This window comes from Hippoglossus stenolepis, chromosome 21 (genome assembly GCF_022539355.2).
Source record: "Hippoglossus stenolepis isolate QCI-W04-F060 chromosome 21, HSTE1.2, whole genome shotgun sequence".
Classification (NCBI taxonomy): domain Eukaryota; kingdom Metazoa; phylum Chordata; class Actinopteri; order Pleuronectiformes; family Pleuronectidae; genus Hippoglossus; species Hippoglossus stenolepis.
Window position 1 is genome coordinate 15,921,909 of NC_061503.1, and position 23,442 is coordinate 15,945,350.

At 42.7% G+C, this 23,442-nt stretch overlaps 1 protein-coding gene and 1 long non-coding RNA gene across 2 annotated transcripts in view; both read left to right on the forward strand.

Moving 5' to 3' along the window:
* The window catches only part of LOC118100948 (IgGFc-binding protein), a 38,133-nt gene extending 25,252 nt beyond the window's left edge, over window positions 1–12,881 (forward strand). Inside the window, 24 exon segments of the mRNA XM_047338432.1 lie at window positions 233–282; window positions 3,006–3,029; window positions 3,253–3,368; window positions 3,535–3,813; window positions 3,996–4,091; window positions 4,188–4,353; window positions 4,817–5,217; window positions 5,311–5,887; window positions 5,974–6,557; window positions 6,676–7,228; window positions 7,315–7,913; window positions 8,091–8,248; window positions 8,357–8,757; window positions 8,863–9,059; window positions 9,614–10,009; window positions 10,102–10,385; window positions 10,474–10,751; window positions 10,847–10,966; window positions 11,182–11,366; window positions 11,500–11,660; window positions 11,929–12,180; window positions 12,265–12,424; window positions 12,550–12,649; window positions 12,793–12,881. Of these exon segments, the coding sequence (XP_047194388.1) occupies window positions 233–282; window positions 3,006–3,029; window positions 3,253–3,368; window positions 3,535–3,813; window positions 3,996–4,091; window positions 4,188–4,353; window positions 4,817–5,217; window positions 5,311–5,887; window positions 5,974–6,557; window positions 6,676–7,228; window positions 7,315–7,913; window positions 8,091–8,248; window positions 8,357–8,757; window positions 8,863–9,059; window positions 9,614–10,009; window positions 10,102–10,385; window positions 10,474–10,751; window positions 10,847–10,966; window positions 11,182–11,366; window positions 11,500–11,660; window positions 11,929–12,180; window positions 12,265–12,424; window positions 12,550–12,649; window positions 12,793–12,881 (6,226 nt within the window).
* On the forward strand, window positions 56–381 carry LOC124851220. Its single transcript, XR_007032306.1, has 2 exons — window positions 56–130; window positions 233–381. It is a non-coding gene; the product is annotated as an uncharacterized LOC124851220 (long non-coding RNA).
* Window positions 12,882–23,442: the final 10,561 nt, after the last annotated feature.

The following is a 23,442-nucleotide window of genomic DNA, read 5'->3' on the forward strand; positions in this document are numbered from 1 at the left end:
GAATTAGCATAAGCTTCTCGTATTTCTTTGCCTTTGCACTGCAGGCCACCACAGGCGAGTTGAGGCGTAAACTTCCATGACACTTCATACCTGTCAGTAGGACCCCTAAGCCTAACGGACAGAACAAGTGGTAAAGCTCTCTTATCTTTTCATAACGTTGCATTCTTGGAGATGACAAAGAGCTTGAGTGTGATTTCATTCATGTTTTGAAATTCTGATTCTTCTCTTGCAGGCGGCATATCAAGGGAGACAAGCTCTGCCCCAGGCCTGTTGACTCCGCTGGTGACCCTGTTGCTCAGTTTGCTTACCGCCAAAATTCTGGTCTAGGGAGATCAGTGATGATCGCTATTTTAAAATTAATCAACATATTTGGATTATAACTCAATTTTTTAAGTAAATTTGATTTACATCAGTAAATTAGGGTTAGGGGGCACTTACATACAGCATGATGAAGCTGAAACCACTTGTTTGTTGTACTAACAGATTATATTCGTTGATTCAATCCCATGCTTTTTTGAAGAAATTTCACTTTCTTGATTCTTGTTGTTCTGGGTTTGTACCCTCATGGTTGAATGCACTTATTGTAAGTTGCTTTGGATAAAACCGTCAGCTAAATGATATGTAATGTAATAAAATGACCGTGTCTAATCAAATGATCATGTATAAATAAAGGTTCCAAGTGTAATTAAAAAAGAATTTATGTGTGGAGGATAGATCTAATGTATTTGCTAAGATTTTGAACACAAACCCAATTGTGGGAACACTGGAAATGCGTGATTGTTCATAGTGGAGGTTTCTCAAGTGCTACATTTACAATGCAAGGATTTCTATGATCGATAAAATGTCAAATAAAAGAAAGAGATGCAATGTCAAAGACGTTGATAAAAATTATTTGATCCACCCTTTAGTTCGGGCCCAAATGTAATCGATCTTTGTTGGTTTCAATAAAATCCGTTCAGTAGTTTTTGCATAATCCTGCTCACAGACAAACAGAAATGCAGACATACTGTGACCTCCTTGGTGGAGTAACTCATTCATTAGTTAAAAAGGCTGATCCCAACTCTGAATTTAGCAATGATCGGTTGAATAAAATGCTTTGATTTGTGTTTTCGGACCGTGAACCATCTCTTTCCCAATTTACTGTTATTTGACCTTATTTAATTTTTGTGAGTAACAGAGGATTGGTTCTGACACGACAATCTCTTCTTTCTTTGAGGCCATCAGGAAATGCATGGCGTCCTCCAGGACAAGGCTTGGCTTTGGATGATAACCGCTTATAAAAGCTATTATATCTTTTATCTGCTCCTGTTCCTGCTGAATGATACAATTATTATTTCCTACTGGGAATCCAGGTTCAATCAAACCTGTCTCAATTGCCCCAGAGGAGGAAATAGGTTGTCTGCCAAACTTTACTACTCACATAAAACACAAAACTACTTTGACAATTTATAGTAAAAACGAAACAACTATATTAAAGACTACAATAAAAAGCTATAAAACATTGAAGGCAATAAAACAGAATGAAACAGTTGCATAACTATAATAAACGACCTTTACACAAGATGCAGAGCGTATCAATGACCAAGTATCAGTGTATAATTCAATCCAAGTAAAGCCTAGTTCACGCATCAGAGTTTTTAGCCCGACTTTCAAGTCGCTGACGAGTTTTGGAAGTCGCTGACAAACGCTCCAGATCAGAGCTAAATCTGCGTTCGATCACTGGACGCCAATCGCAAAGTGTGAACTCTTCAAAGATGCAACTCAAGGGGGGATAATGACATGATGCAGACTCTAGATGAGTCAGTGACAACACCAGGCAATGAGAGTGCAGTAAGACTTATGTAAAACAACTTGCAGGGACCAGAAACCTGAAGGAGCATCTTCAAACCAAAGAATAAAGACGGAATAAACATGGCTGCTTATGAATTATTTTATTGTGGTATGGTGGAGCAGTGCACAGTCTTTGAATCGGTCTGAACTTTCAACTGCATCATCAACATGCAATGAGAGTTCAACTGTGTCTCAGGTTCTGTACGTCATGTTCTGGACGTCACCCATCCCTAATATGGTGAGAATTATTCACTGAGTAAATCATTGGACATGGGGCAATATATTCAGTTTCTAAGGCAGTAAAAGTTATTGCAGAGCTTTTCACCGTCACAGTTCTTCTATCCTATAAACTGGCATTGAGAAATACCCTTTCGACAACTACTAAGTGGTGGGGCAAGGTCCGTCGCCGAATACTGAGCCTTAAATGCTCAGTATTCGATTACATTTTCTTATGCTTATGCTGCACATAGCAAAAAACATTTTTGTCATTGTTTGTGCATAAAGAAATGTTTGGTTTATTGGTTATCTGGGGGGAAGTTGATTCTGCCACTTTAATCCACTGAAATGAGCCAAAAAGACGTTGAACAAATCTGTAACTAGTGAATGAGGTTGATGGAACCACGCCAGCTTTTACTGTTTAAAGCCTCGATTCAGCCCTGACGTCTCACACGAATGAGAGCAACAGCATAAGTGGTAAGAGGTGATTATTTTAAAGAAGTCAAATTTGAATGTTTTTTCATTCAATAACATTTAAATTATATTAAATTCGTACTTGCAGTATTTAGCTTATACTTGTCTTAATGTTAATACATTTCTTACTGTTTGAACAGATTTGATTCCGGAGCCAACCAGAATGGCAAATCAAATCTTTTTGTCACTTCTAATTTTGGGGACGATAAGTAAGTAATTTAATTTATTTAATAATCTGATTTTTATTGTGTGATTACGATGTAAATTTTATATTTGAATGTGATTTTATATTTTTAGTTTTCGCTTTTATTTGCTCTTTCACATTTTACCAGCATCTTTACACTTTGTTAAAGGCTCTATGTAAATACAAATTCTACTTCTTCTTATTATCATTATAATTATCATTATATCTAATCATCCTTTGTTGTTGCATTGACACAGAAACAAATCTCTTTCCTTATCTGCCTCTTTTGTCTCCCTGACAGGTTTGGGGACTCCTCAGGTTGTGAGTAAGTTCACGTCTCTCGACGCCTTTTTAAAATGTGGTTTTCATCACTTCAGTGTATGAGAGTAATACAGTCATTCATACATTTCCGGTAAAGATTAAATGTCTGGTGTTTCAAATAATTTGCCCCACGTCAGTATAGCAATACCAACTATATCCTCGTGCTGTTCCAGACCAATATACTTAATATTATACATTATTGTGTGTGACCCTCTGTTTTTTCCTAGGACCCCTTTACCCAATATCTGGAACTTTAAGTCCTGCATCAGATGATGGAAGTTCTCCACGGATTACTCTGCAGAGACCTTTTGTCTATTTTGGACAGACATATAATTACATTTATGTATGTAGAATTTATCAGACAAAATAATTTACTTGTTTTATATTTCCCTATTGAATGAAATTTCCACACCACAGATTACAAACTGTACAATAAAACTTTTTCACATTGAATTATAGAATATTATATTACTAAATTGCAGCTGATGATTGTTGACTCATATTTGCAGGTCAACCAGAATGGACATCTGACTTTTACAGCTGCATTAGGTACTTTCACGCCTCAAAGGTTTCCAATGCATGGTTCCAGAGACATCATCGCTCCATTCTGGACCGATTTGGACAACAGGGAACATGGTCACATCTACTACAACCAGTACACCAGTGGCAGTGTCCTCCAACAAGCTACACAGGACATCAATACCTACTTCCCAAGCATTAACTTCAATGCCAACTGGGTCTTTGTTGCAACGTGGTATGGGGTGGCCTACTTTCCAAACTCAGGAACAGTAAGTTGTAGTTTACTCTTTAAACCTAATCCTGCATTACCTGAAAAATTACCTCTTGTCAATGTTCATTGTTGTTGTGATGATATTGAAATATGAATAAATTGGAAGTAATATATATGTATAGTATCTACAGAAGAGCATAGAGAAAGCTGTACATATGATAATCCATTCATATTTTCTAGAGCACCACTGTCCAAGCCGTGTTGATCTCTGGAGGCCAGTATTCATTTGTCATGATGAACTATGGGATAATAGCCTCAACCTCGAAATCTGTGCAGGTCTGATTCATTTCAGTTATTATATGAATAGTTGCCAGGACTAACTACGAGATTAACTTCATAAAGTTATATGATTTGATGTTTTTGTTTTTGCAGGCTGGCTATGATACAATTAGCTCTGCTCACCATTCCACCATTCCCGGGTCATTCACTGGCGCCGCAACAGGCAGTAGCTCATATTTCCGCCTGAGAAGCAATGTGAATGTACCCGGTCGCTGGGCCTTCCGGACAGACCATGGATCCAGAGGCTGCACTTTTAACGGTAAATCAGACACAGAGGAGGATTACTGCTGTGCACTATGCCCCATTCATGAGGGTAATCCAACACATTGGTCAATAAACTAGCCCAAATCTGAAGTCTTGTGCAACAAAACTGCCCAACACTGAACCAACATATGACCCAATGTTGGAAATCATTGGTTCCAGGTCCGATTGTGAAACTCAGATCAGTGAAACAGTGGTGGCCACTCCTTAGCTATATACTGGCAACACAATACACCCTGGCTTGTTTTTGACCCAATAAATGACGCAAACAGTTTATATAGAGCACTCAAACTTCCCTACTTTAAACAATAATAAATGAGATTATCCAAATTGTAAAGTCATTGTGTGTGCAATGCTCATTCGCAAACTTTTCTCTCACAGATGAAATGGTTTAAATGCAGTAGTGCCCGCACAAATTAATTGATGCCCTAAAGTGAACATTTCTTTTGATTTCTGTCAAGGTGAACCTGTGCAACTTGGAGACTCATTCTGGAGTGACAGAACCTGCGCACAGAAGTGCACCTGCACCAGAGCAGGGCTGCAGTGTTTCAGTCAACCCTGCTCCTTTTCCCAAATCTGCCGCCCAAGTGCCTTTCAGTTCTCCTGCCAGACGGTGCAGAAAGGCACCTGCACCGTGAGCGGTGATCCACATTATACTACTTTCGATGGCAAAAGGTTTCCCTTTCAAGGTGCCTGCACTTATGTTCTGTCGGAACAATGTGGTCATGAGCTGCCGTACTATCGAGTAGAGGTCAAGAACGAGCATCGGGACAGTACACGAGTCTCTTGGACAGGATTGGTTAAAGTGTTCGTGTACAATGACACTATTGAACTTCTGAAGGGACATCATGGTAAAGCCAAGGTTGGTGATTTTGACCACAGTTAATCTCAGTATGTATTTATATACAAAACCAAATGTATTTTTTTTACATTTAAAATGCTTGTGTGTTTACAGATAAATGGAAATTTTGTGGCCACTCCGCTTTACCTCAATAATGGAACTGTCCAGGTTTACCAGTCAGGTTTTTCAGTGATCGTCAGTACGGACTTTGGCTTGGAGGTTTCTTATTACACAAGTTTGTTTGTCAGAATCCAGTTGCCCTACACCTACCAGAATGCAACTTGTGGCCTATGTGGAAACTTCAATAACAACCCCAGGGATGACTTTAAAACTCGCCAAGGTGAAATCGTGAGCTCTGATTTGGTATTTGCCAACAGTTGGCAGGCATTAGAGGATGATGAGCCTGGATGCGAGGCACAATGTGAAGGACAGGACTGTGCTGCCTGCACTGAACAGCAGACAGCTTTATACAGCAATGCAGACCATTGTGGTATCCTCCAGAGCAGTTCTGGACCTTTTGCCGCCTGCCATCAACTACTTCCCCCACAGACCTTTGTGGAAAATTGTGTGTATGATCTCTGTGTAGGAGAAGGGTACCAGCCCATTCTGTGTCAAGCCCTAAATGTTTACGCAAGTCAGTGTCAGCAGAATGGTATCCAGCTGCCAAGCTGGAGGAGATCAGGATTCTGTGGTATGTATGTCACTCATTTAACATTATGTTAAAACCTCATTTCAACATTTTCATGAGGTCAATGTCTATTTTATGTTTTTGTCTAGAAATCCCCTGCCCAGCCAACAGCCACTTTGAGTCCCAAGGCACAGGATGTCCAGCTACCTGTGTCAATCCCAATTCCACCCACAACTGCCCTCTCCCTGCCCAGGAGAGCTGCATCTGCAATTCAGGCTACATCCTCAGTGCTGGGGTCTGTGTCCCTCATGCTCAGTGTGGCTGCAGCTTTGAGGATCGTTACTACAGCTCTGGACAAACTGTGATACTTGACAATAACTGTGGAAGACGTTGTAGCTGCAGTTTTGGCCGCATGACTTGTCGTTCACATAGTTGTAGTCCCCTTGAGTCCTGCAGGGTCGAGGAGGGAGAAAGAGGGTGTAGACCTAACAGCTATGCAACATGCTGGACAAGGGGACCAGGGTCATATCAAACATTTGATGGACTGATGTACCAGTATCCTGGGGCGTGTCGCCTGACTCTTGCCAAAGTGATGGGATTGTCTGCTCACACCCACTTTGTGGTGACAGCAGAAAAAGTACCCAGAGGCCAACACGGTTTTGCAAGGTTGCTAAAGTTTGAGGCAGAAGGAACACAAGTCTCCATTGAGATGGCCAACAGCAGCACGGTTCAGGTAAGGGAATCTGTGTGTACTAGTGTCTCTTCTCATAACATTGTTTTATATTTTTCCCATGAAAAGTTAATGGCATATCACTTTTTTGAAGTCTTAACTACAAAGTCTGAAACTCTAGGTGGACGGTCAGCGGATCAGACTACCTTTCAGCTCAGCATCCAACCGAATCCAAATCTACCACAGCAGCATTCACAGTATCATCATTCGCACGTCCTTCGGTGTGACCGTGCAGACAGTCTGGCCTCACTTTGTGCGTGTCACTGCACCTGGTGTCTACAACGGTTCCCTGGGTGGACTCTGTGGTAACTACAATGGTCACTCACATGACGACTTCCGCACACCCAATGGCATTCCGGTCAACAGCTCTCAGGTCTTTGGAGACAGCTGGCGAGACGGCTCCCTCGCTGCACACTGTGTAGAAAGTGTAAATAATAATTCTACACCAAATTACAACTCCAGTGAGTACTGTGGAATCATTGGCTCAAGAGAGGGGCCGTTTACCCAGTGTTGGGCCATGGTAGACCCAAGGCCGCATGTGGAAGTGTGCATGGAGATCCTGGGAGGCTCTAGTGATCCAGCATCCACACTTTGTGAGGTCCTACGTGATTATGCACTAATTTGTCAGCAGAAGGGCGTCGCCTTGCCACACTGGAGGAATGCAACGGGCTGTGGTAAGCACTTTTCCTCCTGTTGTGTTAACTTTAAATATGGTATAAAACAATGTAATGACCTTTTCAACCTGTTTGTTATCCTCTAGATCAAACCTGCCCTCGAAACAGCCGCTATGAACTTTGTGAAACCGCTTGTCCTTCCACTTGCCCCAGCCTCTCTTTCCCATTCACCTGTGACACTGTGTGCCAGGAGGGTTGCCAGTGTGATGATGGTTTTGTCCTCAATGGCAACCAGTGTGTGCCACCAACATCCTGCGGATGCCATCACAATGGACGCTATCGGCAAGGTGGAGAACAGTTCTGGGACAGTGAAGAATGTCAGAGCTCGTGTTCCTGTAATGGCACAACTGGGTTAGTGCACTGTAGTCCCAGCTCCTGTGGTCCCCAGGAGTCCTGCCGTGTGGTGGGGGGCGAGTTTGGCTGCCATCCCAACCCTCATGGCACCTGCTCTGCCTCTGGAGACCCCCATTACCTCACATTTGATCGCAAGGCCTTTGACTTCCAGGGAACCTGCCGATATGTTCTTGCAACCCTCTGTAATGACACTGATGGACTTCACCATTTTTCAGTGGAGGCTAAGAATGAGCCATGGAATGGGATGCCAGTTTAAATCACAGCTGAAGTTTTTGTGAATGTGTGGGGCTACCGACTGCATATTTTAAGGGAGAGAAGGGATGTGGTTCAAGTAAGTCATTCAAATCTTGCATGAAAGTTTTTTATCAGATAACTGCCATGCATCATTTAGATTAAATCTAAGTGCAAGCAAATACATGTGATCTTGATTAGAAAATAAGGTGAAGGAAGAATAATATGTGAAAGTTGCAAAAAGCACAACTGATCTTTCGTCCAATTTCCCTTTTAGGTCAATGGAGTAAACAGAAATTTACCTATTCTCTTAAATGGAAGTCATGTGTCTATCTATGCAAGTGGATCTCGTGTATTTGTCAGTGCTGATTTTGGCCTGAGTGTCACTTACGATGGATCTAGTACAGTGTTCATCTCTGTACCTGCCAGTTACAGGTATCTCTCATTCACCTAAGCTACAATATGATTCATGTGTCATGTTCATTATCACGTATCTTCTGATTTATGACACTGCATCTACTTAATTATTTGTCACCTACACAGAGGAAAAACATGTGGACTTTGTGGAAACTTCAATGGAAATCAAAGTGATGACTTCCGCACCCCATCTGGAGCAATAGTCCCCACTCCAGGTCAGTTTGGAACATCTTGGAAGGTGGCAGGAAACTACACCTGCAGCGATGGCTGTGGTTCCTCCTGCCCTCAGTGTACCGATGAGCGCCCTGCTAGAGCTCAGTGTGAAGTGATTCAAGCAGCTGACGGCCCCTTCAGCTTCTGCCACGAGGAAGTGGACCCGGCGCCATATTTCAACGACTGTGTGTTTGACGTTTGTGTGTCGGGAAATGCGGGTGAAGATCTTCTGTGCAGGGCCATTCAAGCTTATGTCAGTGCCTGTCAGTCTGCTAATGTTCAAATCTACCCTTGGAGAGAGAACACCACCTGCAGTGAGTCAAGCATTTGTTCAGACTTAGTCATCCACTTCGGACAAAAGGTTAAAATAATTTGTTCATAAGCTTCTGACACTTACCATTTTCTCCTCACTTAAAAAGGACTTAGCTGTCCAGTCAACAGCCATTATGAGCTGTGTGGTACCGACTGTGGCCACACCTGTGCCAGCAGCGTTGATGCCACCTGTGAGCAGGTTTGCTCTGAGGGATGTTTCTGTGATGAGGGGTTCGTCAGGAGTGGGACGAGGTGTGTCCCTGTGGAAAACTGTGGCTGCCAATATGACGGCTTCTACTATGATGTAAGTCACATCTCAATAAATATAAAAAAATGATCCACAGAGCTACTATGTTACTTAAAATGCTGAAGAATGCTTGAGAAAACCTGTAGTTTTTGCACTGTGATGCTCTTTGAGCTAGCAACATCATATCAGAATCAAATTACCATTGATCTGATTCTGTATCCTCCAGTGAAACATAATATCCCATTCGTTTTATTTTTATTTAATATGATATTTTAAATTAGACAGAAAAGTATAAACTATGAATCATAACCTCTGCTCAACCAGGAATGCAGCAGCTGGAACAACCTCCCAGGTAGCATTCCAGGATTAGGCTTACTTGACAATCAACCTCTGTGGCCAGAATAAACAATTAAGTTTGGATTCTCTGTCACTTGGTGGATTCAGAACGATATTATTATTGGCTCTGTTCCATTAAAAGACCAAGCATGTACAACATCAGTACCGAGACGTGGCTCAACTAAACAGAACGCAGCCTTCACTGTTACGTCCAACTGTGCATTTCCCATTTGGCCTATTATGTAATGTGTGTCTCTTTTCCTCCCACGCTGCAGGCGGGTGAGTCCTTCTGGACCGACGGCTGCTCCGAGCGATGTGAATGTCATGCTCCAAACGACCTGCGCTGCTCTGCTGCATCTTGCACGCCTGCACAAGAGTGCACCATCAGAAATGGCCAGCTGGGCTGTTTCGATGCATTGTCCACTTGCACCGTGTGGGGGGATCCACATTACAACACCTTTGATGGGGCACTGGCTCATTTCCAGGGCACTTGCTCTTACACCATCACTGAGAGTGTGGGCCACGGCACAAATGAAACCCAGTTCCAGGTAGTGGCCACCAATAATCACCGTGGCAACAACCGTGTGTCATTTGTATCAACAGTGGATATATTCCTCTCAAATCAACCAGAGAGAGTGGATATCAGGATTGGACCCAACAAAAGAGTAAAGGTATGGACTTATTATTGTGTTATTGTGTAACTTTCTACGTTTGTCTGGTGTCAGCATCACTCTTGTCTTTTACTAATCTCTCTTCCCTCCAGGTAAATGGAAGAGTGGTTTCTCTTCCAACCACCACAGGAGCTTTAGCTCACATTGTGAGGCAGGGAAGCTACATAGTGGTCAATTCCACTGACCTGGTGGTCCAGTTTGACGGCACCAGTACATTACTGGTCAGAATCGGCCCAAATCATCAAAACAGAGTCACTGGGATGTGTGGAAATTTCAACAATGATCCTGCAGATGATAAAGTCTTGCCCAATGGCACGCTGGCACAAAATGACAATGAGTTTGGACACAGCTGGAAGGCACCGACAAGCCAATCAGGGTGAGCTGCTATGAAAAGAACATGTAGGATAGGTTTATGAAAACTGCAGCAGACACTAATGGCAGCACATGATCTGTCATTTTTCTAGATGTGGATCCACAGATGATGAAAACGATGATGGATTGAATGACTGTGCTTTCATGGAAGAATACACTGAGCTGTGCAGCATCATCTCCAACACCAGTGGCCCGTTCAGAGCCTGTCACCTGCACTCTGACCCCCAACCGTTCTTCACTTCCTGTGTCTATGATCTCTGCCTCTACACTCCAGCCAATGGCATACTGTGTTCTGCCATCTCAGCCTATGAGAGTACTTGCTCGGTGTTGGGGTTGAACATCCCAGAGTGGCGCCCGGCTTTGCAATGTGGTATGTTGTGGATTGATCACGGAGAAAAATGAAGGAAACTTCTTCTCTCTATGACCCATTGAGTCTCCTCTGTTCTTTCTCCACGGTTTCTGCAGCTGAGTCAGACCCCTGTGAACAGCAGGACTGCTCCGAGCATGAGTGGTGCGGTGAGATGGACGGAGTTTACGGCTGCGTGTGTGACGAACACCACCAACGGCCCAACAACGAGAGCTATGGTGAGGGTAACAAGTCTCTCCCACTGATAATCGCTGTCTATTCAACTCATACTTGATTTCTTCTACTACTTTTAGGGTTTTCAGTGATCTTTAAAAGTCAATGATATTCACAGTTATGTACACATCACTGACTTTAACTTCAAATCCTTGCACAAGCTCAAAAACACATCATGTTGTCACTTGCACCTCATTGTAAGTTCCTTTCTATTTCACAGACTCGTCCATCACTTGCGTCAGTAGTTCAGCCAACATGTCGCTGTCCCGCTGCCAGCTGTTTGAGGCCGGCTTCCATCCTGATTCCCTGCACCTGCGGGACGACTCCTGCAATGGTTCTCTCCAGGACGGACGACTGGTGTTCCACTTCAATAATGATGACCAGCTGTGTGGGACACTTCTCAGGGTACAGACCATACATCTCGTGAACACTGTCTACAAGCAAACTCTCCAACCAACAGCTTCATATTGCATGAATGATTAAAAATCATATTCCATTAAAAATATGGTTTGACTTCTTCGTCATGTTGTTCTCATAGAGCAATGGGACACATTTCATCTATGAGAACACCGTTCAAGGCGACGTCGACCCTCATGATGACCTCATTAGCCGTGAGAAGAGCATTCAGCTGCACTTCTCCTGTGAATATCCTCTGGCCCAGGCCCTGTCGATGGATGTTGGCATCAACCCTATGGAGAGGTGATAACCACTGTACCACCTTGCTCACATTTTGTAGCTGATTTTGAGCTATGTAAGAGTTTGACTTTGTAATATAATACAGATTTTGGAGCTCTCTCACTCTCATGTTGTTCTGAAAATGTCAGCATACTTATTGCCAGACCTTTTTTTTCATACCTGACAAAAATACTCATTAATCCTACTACTTACTGTCCTAACAATGTTCCTTACACACAATCTAAGTGTATCACAATCTGAGTAAATTGCATTGTGTCATGTTTTTGTGTAGCATTGTGAACAAGAGGCTTCCATTTGGCCAAGGTCTCTATCACCTGAGGATGATCCCCTATGAGGACGCTGACTTCCGCTTCCCGCTGACGAGAAGCCGAAATCTAGAAATGGAAATCGATCAGAGGTTGTACATCGAGGTGCAGACGATGGGAGTTGATGAACGGCAGATCTCCACCATTCTGGACTCGTGCTGGGCGACGCCTTTCAATGATGCCAGCTACCCCGTCCGCTGGAATCTCATTAGTGAAGAGTAAAGCTGTTTAAGTAACCCTTCTTTAATTCATCATACCCATACCCTCTATTACAACATACTTTAGTCCTCCCTGTCTTTCAGGTGTCCTTATGAAGAGGATGGTACAGTGGAGCTGGTTCAGAACGGCATCTCCACTGTCGCCCGTTTCTCCTTCAAGATGTTCACCTTCACCAACTTTACATCCATCTACCTGCACTGCAAGGTCCATCTCTGTCTCCTGAGACACAGCAACTGCACAGCTGTATGTACCACCTGACCTGCGGAGTAAAGTTTAAAGATCAATCCCGGAAACAAAACCTCGTTGATTTGTTGTAGCCACTCTAATCTACTTTCAGTTGAAAACCTGTCATATTGTTTTTCCCGCAGCATTGCTACCCTGGTCTTCACACAAGAGTAGCAAGGGATGTTTCTCACCATGACAGCGCAGAGATCTCAATAGGACCACTCTTCCAAAAACAAGGTAACTGTATTCTTGTTGATGATATATCTGCGCAGATTTAATCAGGGGGTTAAAAGGTTCATGTGCGTGTTAAAGGACATTAGACCGCAGTGTTCATCCATCTGTCTTCATTTAAAAGCTGAAGTTAGAATTTGGTTCTTCTCTTGCAGATGGAATGAGACAGAGCAGTGCTGCAGGACAACTGACCTCCGTGGTGACTCTGCTCCTCTGTTTGCTGACTGCTAAAGCTCTGACTTAGGGAAATTTAATGAAAGGGGCACACACACACACACACACACACACACACACACACACACACACACACACACACACACACACACACACACACACACACACGCACACACACACACACACACACACACACACACACACACACACACACACATCACTGAGCAGTAGCTTAACCTGTGTGCATTGATTTAAAAATTGGTGGATATTTCTCTTCCTTGTGATCGATGTAAAATAGTACGAGTTTAATTTTATGATATACTCTTGATATACTTCACAGATAAGTGTAGTAATGATTCAGACATCTATGGAACAAAGTTATAGGTGTTACAGAATATTTTGAAATACATTCTCCTGAACTCTCTCTCTAATCGGTCCTGTTTGAAATGTAGTATTTTTTTTTATTTTCACCGCTAGAGGGCAGCATAATATCAAGTACACGTTACACACATTTTGCATCAGCATCTGTCTTCAATCTGGGTTTATTCCGTAAAATGTTTATCAGTTGCATCATTTATTATCAATAAAACATTTCATTAGCAAAAAATTTTAATTGTCATTTAAAAAAAAAGAAAGAATCTTATTGTATAAATCAAAAATCGAGGTCTCCTCCTCTTTCTACTTTCTTTTCTCTTTGTTTTTCAATAAAAATGGCATTGACTTAAATTTTGGACTTGAATTTTGGACAGCATGTTCTGCATGGGACACATAAATGTAATGATAACCATAATCCGCCATCTCTAATACAGGATGGTTCTCATTTGGCATGAAAGAGGCTCTCATTGATACAAGAGGTCAGGTTTCTGTCTTTTGTGCAGACGGACGGAGCCGTAATCTCCCACGTCTGCTCTTTAGGGGAGAAATTCATCATTGTCAGTCAGTGTGTCCACAGCAGAGACCAGAGCCCAGACCTGCTGTAGACATAGCAACACTCACCACACACCCACAACATGTAATTTGTCATAGGTGGTATTTTACAGTACAGAGACTTCAAAGAGAAAAGAGCCGTGTGTCCAACACCACATGACCCAAGACACCGGCTCTCCACACTACTGACACGTTATGTGGAGGTGACACATCATGTTTCACATCTTCTGTCTTCAGAGGAGTCTTAAACATGTAAGTGTATGATCGTGTTAATCAGTGATGGGAGTAGCAGTCACTGTTTGATCACTGACAGTATATGACATTGGCAGGCTGTCAAAGTCAATGTGTGAGGATGTATAAGAGAGAACTAACAAGAAATAACAGGACTTTCAAATACAATTTCCTCCAAGACATGGGAAAGGAAGGAAGGAAGGAAAGGAAATGGATGGAAAGGAAATGGATGGATGTCTCAACAAAATATCACAGAAGTTTGAAAATGGATCTGCTCACTGATAAACTCTGGATTTCATTTGCTGTAGAGACGTTACAGGCACCAGGTTCTTCCTCAGAAGTTTGATAAATAAGATCCTTGTGGTCAAAGCGTCGCTATGGCAAATAAAATCCTTTAACTGGATCTTCTTCCCTTTTTAAAATAGGGTTAGTTAGGGTTAGTCAGGTAAGTTCAGTTGGGAAAAAACATAAGAGACTGAATATGGCCTCAAAATAAAAGGGTTTCACTTTGGTGATGTGTTCAATGAGTCGGTAAAATCAAGATGTGCGGCCATTTATCCACACGTGATGAAATCTCTGATGTTGAGATATTTCCCTGGATTAGTTTTAACCTCAGTTGATAAATGCTACATGAAAATGTACCGAAGTCCGCAAGCTTCAACCTCTGGGAACCATAAATGTACAAACCAAATTCTGTAGAGGGGCGAACAGTGGCTATAACCCTGAAATCTTTACCCTCAATTTCCAAAGGTAAATGTATGTGACCTTTAAATCCATCACTTTGTCTTTCCAGAGGCTCACTTCTTTTCTTCCACACGTCTATGCAGTGACTAATCGAATTAAGTAAATGCAGTTCCTGAAACTTCACAGATTTTGTCTCACCTTTTTGAACCCGCGCACATATGTCAAACTTAACAACATCCACATGTGGGCGAGTCATACCTTATCTTTCATTTGGGAACCGCTGGCAAACGATCACTGTTTTCTACTCTGCTTGATCCAAAGAGTGTCTTTAAGAGGAAAATGATAAATCAAATATCTTTGGAGCTACGTAAATAGTTATATTGTGAATTTATTATTTAGTTTGAATAGCTGTCTTCACAGTCTGCACCTCATAGTATCACATTTCTTTTGCAAGTTGAAGCTTCCCTCAGTTTTGCTTTGATTTAGTTTAAATCTCTTCATCGACATCGGGATTTCCTCCCAAGCAGTTTCCTTTTCTGAGCCATTAAACCATCTTGAATACTCGTCCCCGCGCTCTAACAGGGGAGTTTAAGGGGGACAGAGTGAAGGGAGACGAGGACAAAGTGGCGGACGGGACTAAAGGGAAATATGAGTGGCAGCTTGTTGACTTTTACAAGATGTCGAGGGCTTAGTTGGCTAAATTGGATTCCCTCATGGAGTCCCCAGTGTGGTGTGCTGCAGGGGTCAGTAATGGTCCCATCTGATGTTTGACCTCCTGTTCCCCACATGCTGCCCCTCATGTCGGCAGCAGCGGCCACTACAAGCTGCAGCTCATAATCGCATCTGAACTGGAGTCCATTTATTCAAGATTCAATGAATAGTTTTGCTTTGTGCTTTGGGATCCCCCCCCTCTCAACATACCAACTATACACTCGAGTGTATATGTTGCATGTTGAGGTTATGAGGGGAGAAAGTGGAGTTACGCTTTTATGAAGGCATAAGAAGAATAAGAAAATAAGACTGAATAAGCAAATACATTATTTAACTATCAGATGAACCACAACTAAGATCAATTTTAATAAAAACAAATCTGCACCACATAGCACACGCTCATAAATATCAGTCCCCTACATATGCCTGATGTTTTCTATCAAGTTTCTTGTTAATCCGTCCAGTAGTTTTTGTGTAATCTTGCTTACATACAAACTATTCAATGAACAAATGGTCAGGGGTAAAGACATAATGTGAAAATACTAGTATGTAGTATTTAGGTAGTATTTTAATTGTAAGTATAGGTGAAATAAATACTTATCCTGATAAATTAAATTCCTGCAGGCACATCCGTTGTTTAAAATATGAAGTATTAAGTTTTTGTTCTTGTTCACTGTGCCCTTTGTTTAGCTTGGACCCTTTTTTTCCATATAAAGACAAATCTGGCCATCTACAGTTTCTGTACGGAGTAATTCAATTTCCCTGGTGAATTCTATACTCCTGAGAAAACTGAACGGTCGGGGAGACGCAGCTGCAATCCTAGAAGTCATGAAATCGACTTAGCAAACCAGGTGTGAAAAATCCGCTCTTTGTAAAGTGACATATTCAGTATGTACCGTGACTTGTATCTGAGCATGTGTGTGGCTTCACTTTGACACCTTTACTGACCTGAACATTATATCAAAGAGTGAAAAAGATTCCAATCTGTTTTATAAACTGTCTTGATGTGTTTCTGTGTTTTAACACCACGTCCCTGTGGCTTCCTTCCAAAGTAAAACACAGAAAAATACTAAACATTGTGTGTGAGTGCCTCTAATAATTACTGTATTTTGTTTTGTATGTGATTATGCTTATACTTTCATACAAATCCATACTAATAAAAATGAGGTAATTGTGAAGTTATCTGTGTTGTGCTGTTTCCATCAGCCATCCATTTGAAATATTAGATAAGAGATTTACCAGAGGGCTTCCTCCTGCCATCTGGTTCTTCTGTCAACCTGTGACTGCTTCCTCTGGTCCTCACATCTACTGTATATCACCAAAGGGGTTTCACATCTTTAAAAGAGCATCTGGGCCTGTTGGGCTTTTGTGTTTTTTCTTAAAGAAAAATACATTTTAAAAATAATTTTATGTAAAAATAAATGATATCACAGCTTCAGGATTCAAGTCATTTATTTTCCGTTATGTTTAGTTTTCCGAGTATTTTCAATTAACTTAAAATCCTTTTAGCGAATTCGCCTCCATTCTTTAATTACATTTATCCCAGAAATGAGGAGGCCAGAGGTTGATGGAGAGAGTGATGGACTGGACGGAGGGTAATGACTACCTCATGCTTTCCTTTTCTACTATCACCATATTCTTTTCCCTCCGCCCTGCCCCTCCATCACCAGCCCCGACCACTTCTCCTCTCCCTCCAACAGTGACCATGGGCTGTTTATCGACTTGCCTCTCCTTCCTGTTTGTGGTTCTAAGAGGCTGAAATTAGATCTGCATCGGCGAGGATTTGAGATAAATTGGGCTGCAGATCAGCCCTAACTTGATTTGCTCCTGGTTTCTTGGGGGTAAGGGGAGGATGGTTCTTTGTGATTCAGCAAACAGGAACAACACCAGGGATGGAGTTAAATATGGGTCCGTTGAGTGCTGCTATTAATGCCTTTTTCAAATAATAAGAAATACGTTGTGTAAGGACAAGCCAGAGCAGCGGGTGTGTGAGCAAAGCGTTTGACATTGTTGACATTGGGAGGAGAACATACTACTGTCAGGGTTAGAAATTGTCCTCCTTTGGTCCATGCTACTGTTTCCTAGGCCTCATTACTATGGCTCCCTTGGGTTGGCCCAAATGGCAGCGGTACACAGGGGCAATCGGCCGCTCCCATTACCGCTCCCAGGGGAGGGGGGTTTGCTCCTCAGCCTCTTTGTACGATCCGAAGTCGGGGTGTGGATCTCGCTCTTTTCTCTGTGCCACTTTGATCTGACTCCAGTCCCTGACAGTCGATACCACAGCTGAACCCGACACTCGGTGCTGCCTCTGTAGAAATGTGGAATGGGAAGAGGAGAAAGGGATCGAGAAGCGCAGGGGCTGAATGCGAGAGTGTCTTTTGTTTGGTGTGCCAGACAGACGTGGCGACCCCTCTTGGTTAAACTCAACCGAGGAGATCACAGCCCACGCTGAAGAGGCGGGATGCCTCCAGGGTAAACAAGTGTCTCTTGATGCTTTTGTCACTTTCATCTGTTCACATGGACACATAAAATATAACTTGGACATGATGGTGTTGTGGGATTGTGTATCAGCATCTGCGTCACACAAAAGCCTCCATTCATTGTCTATGCTGCTGATCCTCTTGAGGGTCGACCCCAGTTGACATTGGGCGAGAGGCGGGCTGCACCCTGGAAAGGTCGTCAGTCCGTCACAGAGCTGACACACGGGCTACATCCACACTTTTTACACCTTTTTACACCTGTAGGCCACACTCCAGCAAAGTTTGGAAACACTGCTGGCCCCAATTTAGTTTGAAGACCCCAAAACCTTTAGTCTAGACGTGCAAAACCTGAGATGATTAGAAACAATTTATAGCAACCAACTATAAAGTAGACAAACTGCAAAGATTAAAGTCCATAAAAACGATGAGTCCAACAAAAGGTCCCGAAAGAAATAAAACAAAAGTCCATAACGATTCCAGATGGGGGCAGAATCATGAAATTAGTATGAATATAGCATTACTCTAGTTCCTCAGACTTTGACAGGGTTTGAAACAATGAATTAGCATTTTATAGTTTTTTCCCGTCTCTGTAACTAACAGTGATTATGCAAAGGATGGTGATGTACTGCTCACTAGTGAGTAAAGTAGTGTATATTACAAAGGGAGAAGTGAATGACTGAAAACAGAGTGATTTCTGTCTTGAAATGAACCAGTCGGGTTCAGAAAGATATTTAAGTGACACCTCAGACAGCTCTGTCATAACCTTGATCTTATTTCTGAAGTTCTGACGACTGTATTTTCCCTGAAGGGACGGATCAGAGGGAATCTAGATGGACTGAATGGTGAGACCTCTACAGGTGCTTCAGCTGGGCCCCACCAGCATTAGCTGCAGACCTCTGATTGGCTGAGTGCTGTCTGGCCATCAGCAATCTGAGCTCTGCTGAATTAAATTGACAGAAAAGCCTTTTAAACAGTGGCCAGCCGAAGATCCCTTGGGATACACGGGGCGGTCCCGTCTGTATTTTTGTGTTCTTCAGTTATTCACCCAACGACACGTGCATTCGTCTCTCTGTGTATCTACTTAACCGAGCTTACCACGCGTCACTGAAGTGTTTGGTTCTTCGCTCATGTTTTCTCAGAAATACTTAAAGGTTCACAAAATCCCCAGTGCAGTTTGCATACACCACAAACAGACAAGCTGCGACACATTCAGCCTCAGGTCAGCGCTAGAACTGATGTTGACCGATTGGGCCCATGTCTGTCATCAAGAGCTGTGAGCATACCTGAATAATGGAGTGGAAAGACGAGGATTCTTCACTTTGTTACTTCGTATTCTGGACTTTCTCTCGAGGAATCTTGTCAGAAGGAATGCTGTCTCATCTTCATATACCGGCAGGGTGGGGTGGAGGTGGGAAGGGGGGGGGGGTGTCCTTTACCTTACGCAAGAGATTTTGGCATCTCTGGCTCAGTGATGTCTTCATTCCCTAGACGCTATTGGAAAACACCAGCTTACCATGGTGTCAATGACTTCATATAGCATGAACAAATCTGAGATGAAGAACTGAAACCCACAGGCTCATTCTTGGATGTCGAGAGAGATGTGGGAAAGGTCCGTGCCATTCTGGAGAGCTGTATTATCTGCTGGAGCACAATAATCCGCTCCAGTGTCCTCTTCCACATCCGCAGTGCAACATTACATCACTCTCTTATTTGGAGGCCATATCAATGTGACATCATGACCATCACTCTATACCTGCATTCAGCAGAGACGGGAGGCCGGGATTGAAACTCGAACCTGTGCATTATATGAGATGCAGCACATCAGCGCTTGTCTTTGGCTATTTTGAAGGCTAATCAGATTTCATGAGGCAGAACAGCGACAGATTTCCAGTTTCCTGTGTGCAGAACACAGTCCAGATACCAGATACAGTGGAAGTGTCACAAGTCTCACACATGGAGACACTGAGGGCTCAGCTTCACTGCCTTTATGTATAAAAAGTGATATGTCTGTTTCCAGCGATGTAACCTACACTGCCGACATACTTCCATGTGTCCTTTACAGTGGCTGTTAAGAAATACATCCACTAGAGGGCAGCACAGAGTTGAGAGGTTTTGGAAACAAACATGGAGACGATGGAGGAACTTATGACAATGTCCCCGGACCATGAGGCAAGTGATAGTCCATTACGCCTCAACCCCCTTGGTAACATTTAAGCTTATGCTGCTGCATGGCACATTTAGTTTATATTGATAAACTGTAGTAGGTTTACTACTTGAAATCATGAGCTATTCTCTGATTTCATTCAGAGGTTGACAAACAGGGCTCTTGTTTCTCGGAGTGCGGCCACCTGGAAGATTTTATCAGCTAATGTTAGCTCCATGCGTCTTTAACAGACCTTTTCATGTTAAATCGGTCACCTGATCGCTCTGTACAGATATCGTCCTAAAAGGTTGATTCAAAGGGTAAGTTTCCACTTGTAAGGCCTCAGGAGAGTTTTGTTTACCGTTGACTTGGTGAGTCACTACATTATTGCAGATAATGAATTTGACTGTGTCTCCCAGAGCAGAAACTTTCCTGACTCTGATAAAGAGCTGCTAATGTTGGGGAAACCTCTGATATTGTCTGCACAGGAGACGCTCTGGAGGGTTAATTGAGTTGAACGGGTTATGTTTGGAAAGTAATGCTGGGTTAATTAAGTTAGAATGTCGTTTACACAGCAACATTTATCATTGGCTATTGGCAGCCATAAGCTACTGATAATAATTGGCTGAGTGAGTCTGTAGCAGGAGTAGGAAGAGGAAGATTGTTTTTCATAGCTTTGTTGTTTACAGTCTTCAACTAATTTTCAAGGTTTTATTTCTTGACATCTTATGATTCCTGTTTACAGAACATATTCCATTGGTCTTATTCTCAATAACGTTTCCTCTAAGGTCGTTTAACGACTTCCACTGACACAAAAACTATGTTTTAATATCAAGTATTTCACGCTAATTGGATTCAAAGCCAGTCCTCTGTGTTGGGCGTTGGAAGCCGACAGCTGCCCCGGAGTATCAGTGTCGTGTCTCTAGGTGCAGATCAGGCTCTGGAGGGAACTCGGTTGTCTTGGTGCAATTGTTGCCGTGCTGTAGATCTTTTTTCTGTTATGACACGAGGGCTCTGTTGGTTCAGTGACTCACTCGTCTCACAAAAGATTCAGATGTCCAGCGTGTACAAACCGTTCACACGAACATGCGATGAGTGAAGTCAACATTTTGAACAACCTGCTCGTGTGGTTGATGTTTGTTGTTACAGTGACAAACAGATGGATTTTCTCTTTCAAAGCAGTTTCCTGGCAGAAAACTTTCCGACGCCACAGTTGACTGTGGCACCTGGTGAGCAGGCGGCATATGCAGCTAATGCCTCAAATGCAATTAAACCAATAATGTCTTCACTGAAAGTGGAGTGATTGTGGACGATAAAAGCCACGTCTCTCCGAGGCACGTTACCGTCATTAAGCTTTAATCAACTGCTTTTTAGGCCGCAGACGTTTTTATAACCCCTCAGTCAACAAGAGTGTTTCCTCAAAGAAATGCTGTGACTAGATCATTAGATTTATCCCAAAATTAACAGTATTTTAAATGACTTGACTCTTCATTTTGATTGGTTTGCAGCCACATACGACGGTTATCATACATCAGTATAATAAAAGAATAAAGCCCCTGAGTGAGAAGAGACTGATGAGGTAAACAGAAATAGAAAAGTGTTTTCCTTGGAGAAATGAGAGAGAAGAGTAGCAGACACTAAACGATGTTGCACCATCTTTAAAGAGGAGAGACGAGGTAGGAAAGGACAGGAGAAGGAATTGTACAAGAGACTGATGTGGACGGAGGTGAAAAATGGCTCTATTATAGGCCTAATAGAATTTCCCATGGCCCCAGAGGGAAGCAGAATGGACTCTCCCTCTTTCCCACTTTGCCTCTCCTTCCTCCCGTCCCTCCATTTGCCGGGGCCTGAGATATAATTTCATCACTCTTCACTTAATTGTGCGCGTTGCCGGCAGAGCCCGGCGCTCTGTTCCAGCAAACGGAGGCAGGTGGGTGAGGAGGAAGAGCAGCAGAATAATAGAACAGAGTGGGAAACCACATCACTTCATTTTTATAGACGGACAGCTTGTAAAAGCGATGGGTTACGTGGTCCCCTCTGAGCAGCCAAGTGTAAACACAGCGCAACACTGAGAGGGATCGAGGAGAAACACTGTGTCGTACCACACGGTATGTTTACAGTGGAAAGACACCAAGTCATTGTGTGTAGGCTGAAAATTACAAGATTAAGAACACAACTCACTCACAAATGATTACGTTCCCTATGAGATCATATGACGAAACACTACTTACACAGTTTGGCCAAAGACTTAAAAGTTAATAAAAAGATATTTGAGACGTTAAATTTGACATCACAGATGATGAGATGCTACCATGAAGGGATAAAATCACATCAGCCATGAAATTACTGAAATGATATTATAACCTTCTGAAAGTTTGGCCATATGTTTTTGGGGATTGTCTTGATGAATAAATGCATTTCAGGTCAAAAGGAGGTGAACAAAGAGGCTGTAGAGTTTGCGGGGATCAGTGATATTCCAGCGAGTGAAGCTGTGGAGGCTGCGTGTTAACAGATTATAAATAAAATATCAAAAAATCCCAGCAGTAGAAGCCAAGATGTCCTGACTTCCAGCTCCTTGTAAATCTAAATTACTGGACCCTACTTTTCCCATGATATAACTCCCCAACATCAAGTTTCTCCGAAGCCAAGCCAACATATGTGGGCGGCTAACTTTCTCAAGGTCCCCGAGAGAAACGGAGCACAATACACAAGTGTTTTCAAAATTGGATTATTTCAACTCATGTCCTACATTGACTTTGACATTTATACTGGTGAGAATATTCAAGTGAAAGTTCATACTTGCCTTGTTCTCCTGCACAGAGGAGACCTCCATGAAAACCTAGCTGAGGTGTTTTTCTGATTATGAAGGTTTACGGACGTTAGTGGACGATGAAAGATCAAACATGAACTTGTTTTTCGAATTTTTCAGGATCTGGAAGATTGTATTTCATTCTCAAGTGGCTCGTCCTCAAATTCATTGTTTACAAAACAGGATACAAATTGAAAACTGACCCTAAACGTCATGCTTATTCGTACCTCAAATGCAAAAGAAACCCGCCCCACGTCTATTAGCTTATCAGATGTTGGCCTTTGCCCTCAGTGAGAAGTCCTGTCTTCTCTACTGCTCCACCCAGCGACAACATTTAGTTACTTTCAAAGGCCGCGCCGCGAGTTTGATCTCCTGTTACGGTGCTCCGAGACCAAAGAGAACACGTGTGCCCTTGTCTGGGATTATCTGCTACAGTCAGCCGTCCATCACGGCGAGCGCCTAGTGACATCCTCCGGGACGGGTTCTACAGCTGGTCGTAAAGATGAAGATGCTTCCGACCTCTGACCCCCTGTCACTGACGGCCTCCTGAAAGAACACTGTGCTAACTTGCATGGTATGAGGCGTAAACGATGCAGAGGTTAGAAGACTGGGGTCAAGTATTTGGGACTGTTTCCTTTCAGTACTG